Source organism: Cebus imitator, unplaced genomic scaffold (genome assembly GCF_001604975.1).
Source record: "Cebus imitator isolate Cc_AM_T3 unplaced genomic scaffold, Cebus_imitator-1.0 Scaffold54, whole genome shotgun sequence".
Classification (NCBI taxonomy): domain Eukaryota; kingdom Metazoa; phylum Chordata; class Mammalia; order Primates; family Cebidae; genus Cebus; species Cebus imitator.
This window is the reverse complement of record NW_016107369.1, coordinates 5,190,980-5,204,655: the sequence shown is the minus strand read 5'-3', so window position 1 is coordinate 5,204,655 and position 13,676 is coordinate 5,190,980. Positions and strand designations below refer to the sequence as shown.

The following is a 13,676-nucleotide window of genomic DNA, read 5'->3' as shown; positions in this document are numbered from 1 at the left end:
AGTGAGACTCCGTCTCAAAAAAAAAAAAAAAAAATGCAAGGTAATGAATTTGGGATAAATAATTCACAATCAAGAGCTCTGACCACTTTGATTCAAAAAGAACATGAGGGACATTAAATATGGTTCTCCCTGGAAATGTTGGTCCAGTGTACTGATGTGGGCCAAGAGCGCCAACCAAATCCAAGTGGGGCTTTGTCAGGAACGGTGTTGGAAACTCTGAACTAGATAAATAATTCAGAGGATATTAGCTAAACTGATCAGGGGCCAGCACAGGAAGGTACTGTTATAAACGAAGAGAATAAAAGGGCTAACTGAAATAATAGATCCAGGAATAGCACAGACACTGACCTCTCACCACAGACCAGAAGTTAGGGTCTACTTGTATTTCTTAGAAATACAAAGAAAACGAGTTTAGAATTATAGAAAACACTGTTAACACATTAGCCTGGGAGGTGGTACTGGCACTGAATACACACATACCCATAAAGTCGGATATGTTTATTAATCCCAGAGTTGAATGATAAAAAGCTGATTAAAGAAAAGGTAGGCTACATGAGGCAGCCACACCCTCCCAAAACATGTCCCCAGAGACTAGCTGGCCTCCTTAAGGCTATAGTCTGTGCACAGTTAGGAGTTACTCTCCATCCTATAATACTCAGGATGGCTCTCAGCTGGCTGATTGGAGCTAACACAGAATAGGATCACACAGATTCTGATACGGTCCCCTTTTGTGTTGTTGAAATATATATGGAAAGCAAAACCAGGTATTTTTTTCTTTTTCGGGGGAGGTGGGTGCAGATGAGGGTGGGCAGGGCACTGTATAGGGAGGAAAAAAATACTGATGTTGATAGATAATGGGATTGCAATAGTAGGCTTACTTTACCATTTAAGAGGAAAATGTAAATATTCAACAGAATGAGGCACTCAAAGGGTTGAAATGATATTTTTCTTTGGTTCTCAGGGGCCTATCCCTGGGCTCTCAAAGACGAAGTTCCAAATCTATACTTTTTGGCTCACAGGGCTCTCTGTGATGCTCTGGTGCCAGCTGTGTATTCGAGTGGTTAGGCAGCAGTTCACATTAGATGTGTAAAATTAATTAAATCTAAATCTCTTGGCTCAAGTCCAGGATGTCCCCAGACTAGCTCAGAAGCTAAGTCCTCTCTCCTCCCCTTAAAAAGGCTGTTGGCAAATGCAGGCCTCCAAGGTAGTGCGTGGCCTCAATGGGAGATGCCCAGAGACTGCAACAGGTGAAAGGTGGCCCCCAAGGCCCATCCTGTCTCTATGTTGTTCACTTTCTTTGTGAGCTGTTGAGAAGAAAAAAAGTCTTCACATTTTCATCCAATTTCCAACTCTCGCAAGCATAGCTCTTGGGCAGACAACATTGACAAAGAATAACCACATGGGCAAACCAAGGTAAAATTGACAGGAGCCAGTCTTTGCAGGCTTCCCACTATAACAGTTTCCCTCCGGCCATGGTCCATTGGCCATTGCCCCTACATCCGCCATTCTGATCTCTCAACTGAATGCTTCTGGCCCAGGTCATGGCCCTCCAGGCCTTCTAGAGAGATACTTTAGACAGACAATATTCTGAACTGTTTTCTTAACCTTGAAACTACACAAAGTATCCCCTGCTTTATTTTCTGATTCACTAATTTCAGATAAGACAACTTGTAATGGTAATAGATGTGGTAGAAAGGGAGGGCATGATCAGGAGGTGAGAAGAGATTTAGGAGTAGGAAAGAACAAAGCTTCTCAACTCCTACTATGTAAGCAGGTGCCTTTTCTAAGCACTAATAATAACCAAACCTGGGCCCACGCACAGTGGCTTATGCCTGTACTACCAAGCACTTTGGGAGGCCAAGGCAGGTAGAGTGCTTGAGCCCAGGAGTTCAAGACCAGCCTGGGCAACATGGCAAAACCCCATCTCTACAAAAAAATTACCCAGGACTTGTGGCACACACCTGTAGTCCCCGCTACTCGGTGAGCTGAGGTAGAAGGGTCGCTTGAGCCCCAGAGGCAGAGGTTGCAGTGGGCTGAGATCATGTCACTGCACTCCAGCCTGGGTGACAGGGTAAGACCCTGTCTCCAAAAAAAAAAAAAAAAAAAGACCAAGAGCAGTGGCTCATGTCTATAATCCCTGCACTTTGGGAGGCCGGGTGGATTGCCTGAGATCAGGAGTTGGAGGCCAGCCTGACCAACATTGTGAAACCCATCTCCACTAAAAATACAAAATTAGCCAGGCGTGGTGGCACATGCCTGTAATCCCAGCTACTTGGGAGGCTGAAGCAGAAGAATCACTTGGACCCAGGAGGTGGAGGTTGCAGTGAGCTGAGATCGCACCATTGCACTCCAGCCTGGGCAACAAGAGCAAAACTGTGTCAAAAGAAAAGAAAAAAAAATAACCAAACAGGACATTTAAGACATTCTAAGCCTTATGCAAAACTTTAGACCCAAATACCTTAACTATGTAAGAAGAGGGGCTGGGCGTGGTGGCTCATGCCTGTAATCCAGCACTTTGGGAGGCTGAGGCAGGTGGATCGTGAGGTCAGGAGTTTGAGACCAGCTTGGCCAACATAATGAAACCCCATCTCTACTTAAAAAAATTCAAAAATTAGCTGGCGTGGTGGCATGTGTCTGTAATCCCAGCTACTCAGGAGGCTGAGGTAGGAGAATTGCTTGAACCTGGGAGGCAGAGGTTGCAGTGAGCCGAGATTGCACCACTGCACTCTAGCCTGAGTGACAAGAGCGAGACTCCCTCTCCCCACCAAAAAAAAAAAAAAAAAAAGAGGATTAGTGTTTATCAATTTTTAGTGGTTTCTTGGAAATGCCTCAAAGGAAAAAGGGAGGCCAAGTGATAGAGGAGTTTCAGGCCTCTAATCTCTGCTTCAATTAGAATAGCTCTACTTTTACCAGTTTTGTATTACGAATTTTTGTGGTTTTTTTGAGATGAAATTTCACTCTTTGTTGCCAGGCTGGAGTGCAGTGGCGTGATCTCGGCTCACTGCAATCTCCACCTTCCGGGTTCAAGTGATTCTCCTGTCTCAGCCTCCTGAGTAGCTGGGATTACAGGCACCCGCCACCATGCCCAGGTGATTTTTATATTTTTAGTAGAGACAGGATTTCACCATATTGGCCAGGCTGGTCTCGAACTCCTGACCTCAGGTGATCCCCCTGCCTTGGCCTCCCAAAGTGCTGGGATTACAGGCGTCAGCCACCAGGCCCAGCCGTATTACTGATACTCTACATAAGCTTTTGTTGAATAAAGGTCCCACCATCATCAAAAAAAGTTTGTAAACCAGTGGATTGTTCTGTTAACCTAATATAATTGAGCCTAATCACTGTGCCCAAAACTGGGGATAAATAACTTACTACAGATAAAGCAGAGCCTGCATGTACTCAAACAGATGGAGAGAAACAGGACAGAGACCTAAGATTCAAGAGGCACTAAATATATGAGGCACACATGAAATATACGACACATGACATATGCATGAGGCATTCAGTATTCATGAGGCCTTAAATAAGCCACTCACTGGTGACACCCTTTTGGTCCCTCACGTCCTCTGCCAAAAAAAACCCATCTTACAGTCTGAGCTAATGCTACTGGCCAGGTATGTCTGCCCCCTGGGGCCTCTCCAAATAGGGCAAGTTTGTGTGGGAGCCTCAGGCACCTTTTGTCTTTGTGCTCCCATGAGCAAACTACATCTCTAGTACCTGTAACGACTCCAGCAGCAGCAGAGATAGGCAGGACATACCAACCCAGGACAAACGGAACCCAGGATTCAAAAAGCAGGGCACTCCATCCTGCTTACACCATGTCTTGTGTGTTTACCTCTCCATCTCTTTCCCCTTGCCTCTCATCCTGAGTTCTAAATTGTTTTAATAAACCATGTAGGCCAGGCATGGTGGTTTACGCCTGCGATCCCAACACTTGGGAGGCCAAGGCAGGCAGATCACCTGAGGTCAGTAGTTCAAGACCAGCCTGGCCCACATGGTGAAATCCCATCTCTACTAAAAATATAAAAAAAAATTAGCTGGGCATGGTGGCGCATGCCTATAATCCCAGCTACTTGGGAGGCTGAGGCAGGAGAATCGCTTGAACCCAGGAGGCAAAGGTAGTGAGCCGAGATCATGCCATTGCACTCCAGCCTGAGCAACAAGAGACTCCGTCTCAAAAAAATAAATATATCAACCATGTGACTTGGCATCTAAATTTCGGCTCCTAGTCTTTCTGTTCTGTGACCTCTGAGATAGCTTGCCTGGTAATATACTCGGAGGCTACCACTACATGGAGGTAATTTCCCACATTCCTGGTGCCCAGCACAGTACTTTGTCCATAGCCCAAACAAAAATACCTTATAATTTCACATCCAGCTACTCTGATTACTGAACAAGTTCTTACTCCTTCTCAACCCCCACAAAAGAAGAAGTTATGGGACTCTGGTGTCCTGTCTCTTACCTGTAAGACTGTGCTATCTGTAAAACCAAAGCCAGCCTTTAACAGGGCTGTGATGTAGCTGAGATCCATGCACAGGAAAGGACTGCCTGAGGTGAAGTCTTCCAAGTTATCACACACTGAAAAAGTGACAGTAAACAGTGGAGTTCAAGTTTGCAACTAACTGAGAAGTGTAGGATTTTCTCTGAGAAGTATAATAAGCAGGCTTGGGCGCAGTGGCTCATGCCTGTAATCCCACCACTTTGGGAGGCCAAGGTAGGCAGATCAGTTGAGGCCAGGAGTTTGAGACCAGCCTGGCCAACATGGTGAAACCCCCATGTCTACTAAAAATACAAAAATTAGCCGGGCATGGTGATGTGCACCTGTAATTCTAGCTACTCAGGACGCTGAGGCAGGAGAATCACTTGAACCCGGGAGGCAGAGGTTGCAGTGAGCTGAGATTGCACCCCTGTACTCCAGCCAGGGTGACAGAGCAAGACCGTCTCAGAAAGAGAAGATGGGAGGGAAGAAGTAGAATAAGTAACGCAGAAGTCTCCCTTTGGGTAACGCCTAGGCATTCAGAGACTAGACTGCACTGCCTGCCTCTGGAAGACTGTAGCTTCTTAAGAACTTGCACATCTCTGCTTTGATTATCTATTCAAATTTACATGGGCTCTAGTTTATTTGCTTAAGTTTCTATGACCTATTGTGGGGGCTTAGTTCTAAGTCCCTTATCTATGATTAATGCTGAGGCCCAGAAGACAGGAAAATATTATTTAACCCTATTATGGGCTACTGGATAAGATCATTTGCATTTTATTTTTTAATTTTTAAAAATTTATTAATTTTTTTTTTTTTTAGAGAGAAGGTCTCATGCTGTCACCCAGGCTGGAGTGCAATGGCATGATCACAGCTCCTTGCAGCCTCAAGACCCTGGGTTCACACGATCCTCCTGCCTCAGCCTCCCAATTGGCCGAGACTACAGGCTCGAGCCACTGTGCCTACCTCTCATTTGTAGTTTTGACTGAGTCTCTCAAGGAAGCCTCTGTTGCTATTTCCCATGTCTTTTGATGCTTAGTGTTTCATTAATACTGATAACACTATTTCAATTAAAAAAAGAAAGCAAGAAATGTAGAAGGTCTTCACCATTTCCCTAAAGCTTCTTTTTTTTTTCTTTTTTGAGTTGGAGTCTCGCTCTGTTGCCCAGGCTGGAGTGCAGTGGTGTGATCTTGGCTCACTACAATTTCTTGAACCTCCCAGGTTCAAGCAATTCTCCTGACTCAGCCTCCCAAGTAGCTGGGACTACAGGTGCGCACCACCATGCCCCGCTAATTTTTGTATTTTTAGTAGAGATAGTGTTTCACCATGTTGGCCAGGATGGCCTCAATCGCTTGACCTCATGATCTGCCAGCTTCGGCCTCCCAAAGTCCTGGGATTACAGGCGTGAGCCACCGCACCTGGCTGAAACCAGTCTTCTGACACGCCTTCTGAGCTGACTGAGGTGCTTTTGGTCACTAGAGTTGGCAGGCAGTCTCATAGGCTTGCCTTCAAGGGCTTCCCTCGATACTCACCTTCCCTGGCTTTTCTTTCAAAATCTTCAACTGTTAAAATACCCCCTTTTTCATAATCTGAAATAAAACAGAACATTAGCTGATATCAAAATACCTTCAAGGAAGCATAAGGAAATTAATTCATTATATACATGTACATAATGTAATCTATGCACCCTATTTTATTTGTAATCTATTTCATGTTATGTATATTTAACCACAATGAAAAAAACCCATAAAACACAATTGGCAATTAATTCATATCTCTCAGGCCATGACATATCATATACATATACTGTCACAATTAAGAAAAAATACTACTTTTGTGATAAGAAGAAAAGTGATCATAAACAGACAGCAAGAAATCTGGGGTGATATGTTTATTATTTTCAATGTAGTGATGGATTCATGGGTATATACAAGACAAAACAAATTGTATACTGTAAATGTACACTTATTCTATGCCAATTATACCTCAATAAGCATGTTAAAAAGAAAAAAGACCTCATATAGTTGTTTCAGTCATCTCTCACCTCCAAAAGATTCTAAGTCACTTCCACCCTTTTGTTCGAGTGTACTTGAGAAGAAGTGGGCAATCACCCCAACAAGCACCTCAAGTGCTCTTTCTCCTTGACCTTCCCCACCACAGCCCTGTCTACCTTCCTCTTTGGACTGACACCTGGGGTGAACTCACCAATCATGTCTGTGTCAACAGCTCGGTCATAATAGTAAGAGAAAGCATAGAAGGAGCTTCTCTGGACCTCCTCTGGCTGATGAAGTTTTCCTTGTACCACCCTCAGCACTTCGGCATAGCAGGGCTCAAAGCCCACCTCCCCTGCCAGGCAAAGGTGCACAGGGGCAAGGTGAGAACAGTGCTGGGGGAAGGGGACGCTCTCTGAGGTGAGCTGCTGGAAACAATGAGGGAACAGCAGAAGGGTCAAAGAAAGCAGGAGAAGGCTGAGGTTCCGGACAAGAGGCTTCAAAACAAAGATGAGCAACGTCTGCAGCCTCATGGCTCTGCTTCTCCATGGCCACTCTCCTGCCTAATCTGTATTCACTAAACCATGGCCAACCTCGTGCTACTGCCTAGCATTACATTCCTTAGCATTTATAAACAAGTAGCTAAAGGGCTCGCCTGCTTCCTTCACTGGAAATTCAAGTTCATTTCTTTTTGTTTTGTTTTGTTTTTTTGAGATGGAGTTTTGCTCTTGTTACCCAGGCTGGAGTGCAATGGTGCAATCTCGGCTCACTGCAACCTCTGCCTCTTGGGTTCAAGCAATTCTCCTGCCTCAGCCTCCCGAGTAGCTGGGACTACAGGCATGCGCCACCATGCCCAGCTAATTTTTTTTGTATTTTTAGTAGAGACAGGGTTTCACCATGTTGACCAGGATGGTTTCGATCTCTTGACCTCATGATCCACCTGCCTCAGCCTCCCAAAGTGCTGGGATTATAGGCGTGAGCCACCGCACCCAGCCTCATTTCTTGATATTATGGTGTATACCTTCAATAAATCATTTTTTTTTTTTTTTTTTTTTTTTTTTGACGGAGTTTCGCTCGTTACCCAGGCTGGAGTGCAAATGGCGCGATCTCGGCTCACCGCAACCTCCGCCTCCTGGGTTCAGGCAATTCTCCTGCCTCAGCCTCCTGAGTAGCTGGGATTACAGGCACGCACCACCATGCCCAGCTAATTTTTTGTAGTTTTAGTAGAGACGGGGTTTCACCATGTTGACCAGGATGGTCTCGATCTCTTGACCTTGTGATCCACCCGCCTTGGCCTCCCAAAGTGCTGGGATTACAGGCTTGAGCCACCGCGCCCGGCCAATAAATCATTCTTATCTCAGTTTTAAGTTTTACTATACTTTAAATAGTTAACCATTAACTAAATAGGATTTCACACTGCTGCATTAGACCTAGGCTTAGAATAGGTTTCTTTTTTTTTTTGAGACAGAATCTCACTCTGTCACCAGGGTGGAGTGCAGTGGCACGATCTTGGTTCCTGCAACCTCCACCTCCCAGGTTCAAGCGATTCTCGTGCCTAAGCCTCCTGAGTAGCTGGAACAAGCACGTGCCACCATGCCCAGCTAATTTTTGTATTTTTTAGTAGAGATGGGGTTTCACCATGTTGGCCAGGATGGTCTCCATCTCTTGAACTCATGATCTGCCCACCTCGGTCCCCAAAAGTACTGGGATTATAGGTGTGAGTCACCACACCCAGCTAAAATAGGTTTCTTAATTAATTTGTAAGAGGTGGGGTCTCCCTCTGTTGCCCAGGCTGGAGTGCAGTGGCATTGCACACTATAGCCTTGAACTCATGGGCTCAAGTGATCCTCTTGCCTCAACCTTTGAGTAGTTGGGACTATAGATGTGCACCATAGCACTTGGCTAAGTGCAAGTTATCTAATGGGTCCATGACACTTGGCTGATGCAGAATGACAGCTGCCTTGTTTGCTGTCACTTCACATTAGTCCTTGGAGGCATACCAAGATCTTTGGAACAAGTCCCTGCAACAAGATATGCTTCTCTTGAGCTCTGGAAAAAGTTTCCTGTGGCACTTTTCCAGAACTTCCATTGTAAAGGTAACTTTAGTGAAAAAACATCACTTGCCTTCTTGGTTGCCACCATACTGGTATTTCACACCCCCAAAGATCCACTCTGCTTCCAACCATCTCGGTAGACAGGCACTCCGGAAAGTGTGTCCATCAGTCCCTGAAGGAATCCAGGGCACAAGGTAAGAGGTAAGTAAGTCAGAGAGAGGGAGGAAGGCAAGCAAAAAGCCAGTGAGGAGAAAAAGAATCACCATGGCGGCTGGGCCTTAAAATCTTATGAAATTCATTCCTTGACCACATCCTGTGTCAGAAATCCTTAACTCAGGATTCACAGATAGGCTTTGTGGGGGTGGTGAACCCCCTGAAACCAGAAGCAAATTTTCATGCACATGTGCTTTTGCCAAAGGGGTCCGTGGATTTCATTACATCTCAAAGAGATCCAAAACCTACAACAGAGTAAGTTCCCACACCTTTCTAAAAACAGGAAAGAAATGCTATGCTACCTTCCTCACTGGTTACTGAGAGGCTTAAATGAAATACACTTGAAGATGTTTTGTAAACTCCGAAATGCAAAATAGATGTCATTCCAATAATAGCTTACTGTACAAACTGCCTTAAATGCAAATTCTCATTTAATGTGAGGCAAGGGACACAGATAGGTTTAACTAATGTGCCTCAAATGACAACACTGGGACTGAACCCAGTTCTGCCTGAGTGCAGCTGTGAAGACATGGACTTACTCAGTTGTTCCACCTGCATGTAGAAGAGACCCTGCTTCCTGTGCCTCCAACGTAAAAGCTCAGGGCTTGAGCAAGCTCCTGCCAAATGTATTCTTAAAGCCTGGGATTTCTGCAGACACTTCAGCCTCCTAGACATAGGCTGTTCCCCTGTACAAGTAGACTTCATTCTAAAAATGGCTAATAATATACACCAAAACTTCTAAACTTATAAAATAGAAAAGGAATTTGCTGTTATTAGGTCCATTATATAACATTTGCTTCCTGATTCAGGATAAGCTTTTCCTCCACAGAATGGCTATCAAGGAAGGGAAGAAGCAAGCAGAGTTATCTGTGTCACCCTCACCATCCCCCACCTGGCACAGGTACCCAGACAAACCTGTCTCCAGGGCTCCCAGGGTTGCAAGTCTTGCAGCTTTCAATCCAAATCCCAAGTAACTGTAAAATACAGGATTGGCCAATTTCATGCTGGTCCTGAAGTTCTCTAGCCTAAAGCTACCTCTTTCAAAAGTAACATGGTTTCCGTTTCCCTCTGGAAAGATGAAAACCTTGTTCTGTCTCTGTGACATATTCATCTCCTGTGGTGAACAAGGGGTAACTTCTGCACAGTTTGGATGAAGGCTATGCAGAAAGAATTCCCCATAGTTATTATTCAAAGGCCAGAGACACTGACAATTCCTAGGGTCCCACACTAGGAACCATTCCCAGAAAAGCTCTCTTTAGCTTAGTTCCCAGTCCCAATTGGGATCAAATTCCAGGCTGTATTCTGAACATCGGAAAGCTAGCTCAAAGGAGCTGGGGAGGACCTTTGCCTGGGCCTTCTTTAAGTGTCCTCTCCCTAGACAATTTTGAGATGGAGTTTTGCTCTTTTGCTCAGGCTGGAGTTAAATGGTGAAATTTCAGCTCACTGCAACTTCTACCCCCTGGGTTCAAGTGATTCTCCTGCCTCGGCCTCCTCAGTAGCTGGGATTACAGGTGTGTGCCACCACACCCAGCTAACCTTTGTATTTTTAGCAAAGACAGGGTTTTACCATGTTGGCCAGGCTGGTCCTAAACTCTTGACCTTGGGTGACCCAACCGGCTTGGCCTCCCAAAGTGCTAGCATTATAGGCATGAGCCACTGTGCCTGGTCTAGAGAAAACTTTTGACCTTTTTTTTTTTTTTTTTCATACTAGTCTTGCTCTTTCGCCCTGGCTGGAGGGCAGTGGCATAATCTTGGCTCACTGAAACCTCCACCTCCCGGGTACAAACGATTCTCCTGCCTCGGCTTCCTGAGAAGCTGGGATTACAGGTGCACACTCATATCCAGCCAATTTTCGCGTGTTTAGTAGAGAGGGGGTTTCACCATGTTGGCCAGGCTGGTCCAAACTCCTGACCTCAGGTAATCCACTTGTCTTGGCCTCCCAAAGTGCTGGGATTACAGAAATGAAGCCACTGCACCCAGCCAAAAACTTTTGACTCTTAAGTCATATATTTTAAGGCCAAGAATGGAGAAGGCTTAGGTTCCTTGGGCCTTGTAAGTAGCTTGGGTTTCAGTTGATAGGCCTTAGGGAATTGGCAAAGACTTTGTTTTTGCTGATCAAATACAATAACAGACTTGAGAATGCTTTGAAAAATCAGGAGAATCATACAACATGAAATATTATTCTTCCCTGCCCCCTCCTCACCTATGTGTATAGAGCTTATAGGTGCTGTTAAACATCTCAAAGGAGGTGAGGTAGCCCTTAGGAGTTTGTTCCAGAGTTTTCTGCAAATCAGAAAAAGCAAAAAGACTATTCAGAATCTGTAATTACCTGAAGATGTTCACACCACCATCCCGTCCCTCCCAGTAAAAAATCAGAGACGAAGACAGATTAAGCTGCTAATCTCACTAGGCTTGAGGAACTGAAGGGATTAACGGTGAGATGGCAAGGGAATGTTCACCCAGTTATTAACTGACTCTGCCTAACTGTGGTAGAGCTGCTGTCTGAAAATCAGGCGCCACTTTCTTGGCACCATGATATGCCTGCTAAGTGCACCTCTAACCAGATCTTCATTAAACGACTCACCTCAAACTGGGGCAGAAACGTGATTTGGGTGGAGGCTCCTCCCAGGTCCAGGGTCCCAACAGTCTCCTGTCTGTGGCCATGCAGCTGACCTGTCAAATGAGAGCTAGCTCTAAATATCCTTCACAACCTGGGCAGCCCAACACTTGTCTCACTTGCTCTTATCACACACTGAAGGTATTCCATAAATATTCCACTGCTCCCCAGCCCCAAAGTTGCAAGTAAATGTCAACTCAGGACTCTCGTTGCAGCAGAGGCCTTGAAGCAGGTTATTTTTTTATTTTGAAGTCTCCTTTTTTGAGACAGTCTTGCTCTACTGTCCAGCCTGGAGTACAGTGGTGCAATCTTTGCTCTCAGCTCATTGCAACCTTTGCCCCCTGGGTTGAAGTGATTCTCCAACTTCCCAAGTAGCTGGGACCACAGGCACACACCACCACACCCAGCTAATTTTTGTATTTTTGGTAGAGACGGGTTTTTGCCATATTGGCCAGGCTGGTCTTGAACTCCTGGCCTCAAGTGATCTGCCCACCTCAGCCTCCCAAAGCACCGGAATTACAGGGATGAACCACCACACCCAGCCTCTTTTCCTTTTTTAAAGAAAAAGAAACAATACAGAATGAAAGAAAGCACTTTTCACTCTTCTGACTATGCATATAAAAAGCTAGTTAAGGTCTAAAGGTAAATTTGAGGATGTATTACCTGTCAGAAAATTCACAGTAACCCAAGCTAATATGCCTAAAAAGAAAGATAGACAAGATTACATCCCAGAGCATTTTTTTTTCCTCTTTCCTGACCTATCCTTGTTTTTTTTCTCTCTAAATTTCAAGTCTACAGCACATGTTTCCTTCTCCCTGTCTTCTGTTTCCTGCTTTCTCATTCCTCCTGTTTATTCCTTTCTCTTCAGGACCCTGTCCCTGGCCCCAGTTCCTCTGATTAGATCTTTCACTGACCCTGCCTCTCTCCCACTGGAACACATATCAACACTTCTCCCACCTTCATAGGATCCATCCATGATGCTAACACTGTCCTTTGGTACCAGAAAAGGTGACTTCCTGAAGATCTCCTTTACCTAGAGAAAAAGGAAAATTAAAAAAGGATTCCCTAAGGCAATAAAATAGATTTCCATATTTTGACAGCATCCTATAAGACTTAGAAAATGACTCCATTTTCCCTAGATAAAATTTTGGCAAAACTCATTCCTTTGCCCTAAGAAATGAGAGAAGAAACTAGGCCAGCCATTACCAATTTCTTGCAAAAACACAAACATAGGGATTCCTTTGACTTTAAGTAAAGCTAAATCAAACTATCTAAATATATAAGTGAACTGAACCTAGGGAAAGGCATACATTTAACCCTAGCTCAAACCAGGACCCTGTAACTTTCTAAACCTGATGAACTCTACCTGGACATACACTGGAAACTAGGAGGAGCCTTCCCACTCCATTCCTTAGATAAGCTGACATGAACCCACCGTGGTGAAGGAGTTCACACCTAAGGGCTGAGGCATCCTACTACCAGCTCCTGTCAGATTTTGGCACATGACTAGGGCCTCTAGAGTATGGGGAGACTCCAGATCTAGACTTAAGGAATCCTGTTTCAGGAGATGGGAATGAAAATCTTACAAAAACATCTTACATCTCCATAATATAGGCCACTGATATGGGTGTTATGTCTTATGTTTATATAATTATATAATTATCAAGGGAAAGAAAAAAGAATTCTCCAAATAGGAACAGGAAGAACTCTAGTCTGTTTGCTGTTCTCATGTCTGATGAGATGAAACATATCACATGACCACCTATGGACTGTTGCAACCAGGCAAAACCAGTTAAGAGATCTATAAACAAACTTTTAAAGAAAAGACAGATAAGTAAACAGGATGAAGCACAGCTAGAGAGTTTCTGCTCTTGCCTCCTCCACTTTTCTCCCCCATCCTTCAGTTTATTTTCAAAACAGCAGCCAGAATGGTGCTTTAAAAATGGATGTTGCCTGAGCACAGTGGCTCACGCCTGTAATCCCCCTGTAAAACTGAGGTCAGGAGTTTGAGACCAGCCTGGCCAACCTGGTAAAACCCCGTCTCTACTAAAAATACAAAAATTAGCTGGGTGTGGTGTAATTCTAGCTACTTGGGAGGCTGAGGCATGAGAAATCGCTTGAACTCGGGAGGCAGAAATTGCAGTGAGCCGAGATCGGGCCACTGCACTCCAGCAATGGAGTGAGACTTTTTTTTAAAAAAAAAAAAAAAGGCCGGGCGCGGTGGCTCACGCCTGTAATCCCAGCACTTTGGGAGGCCGAGGCGGGTGGATCACGAGGTCAAGAGATCGAGACCATCCTGGTCAAGATGGTGAAACCCCGCCTCTACT

At 44.8% G+C, this 13,676-nt stretch overlaps 1 protein-coding gene across 1 annotated transcript in view; it reads right to left on the bottom strand.

Moving 5' to 3' along the window:
- Positions 1-365: 365 nt before the first annotated feature.
- Positions 366-13,676, bottom strand: part of ENTPD5 (ectonucleoside triphosphate diphosphohydrolase 5 (inactive)) — a 54,650-nt gene continuing 41,339 nt past the window's right edge. Inside the window, 11 exon segments of the mRNA XM_037738555.1 lie at positions 366-1,263; positions 1,266-1,304; positions 4,460-4,575; positions 6,007-6,063; positions 6,680-6,820; positions 8,590-8,693; positions 9,647-9,706; positions 10,936-11,015; positions 11,317-11,405; positions 12,013-12,048; positions 12,307-12,382. Of these exon segments, the coding sequence (XP_037594483.1) occupies positions 1,171-1,263; positions 1,266-1,304; positions 4,460-4,575; positions 6,007-6,063; positions 6,680-6,820; positions 8,590-8,693; positions 9,647-9,706; positions 10,936-11,015; positions 11,317-11,405; positions 12,013-12,048; positions 12,307-12,382 (891 nt within the window). The 3' untranslated portion in view covers positions 366-1,170.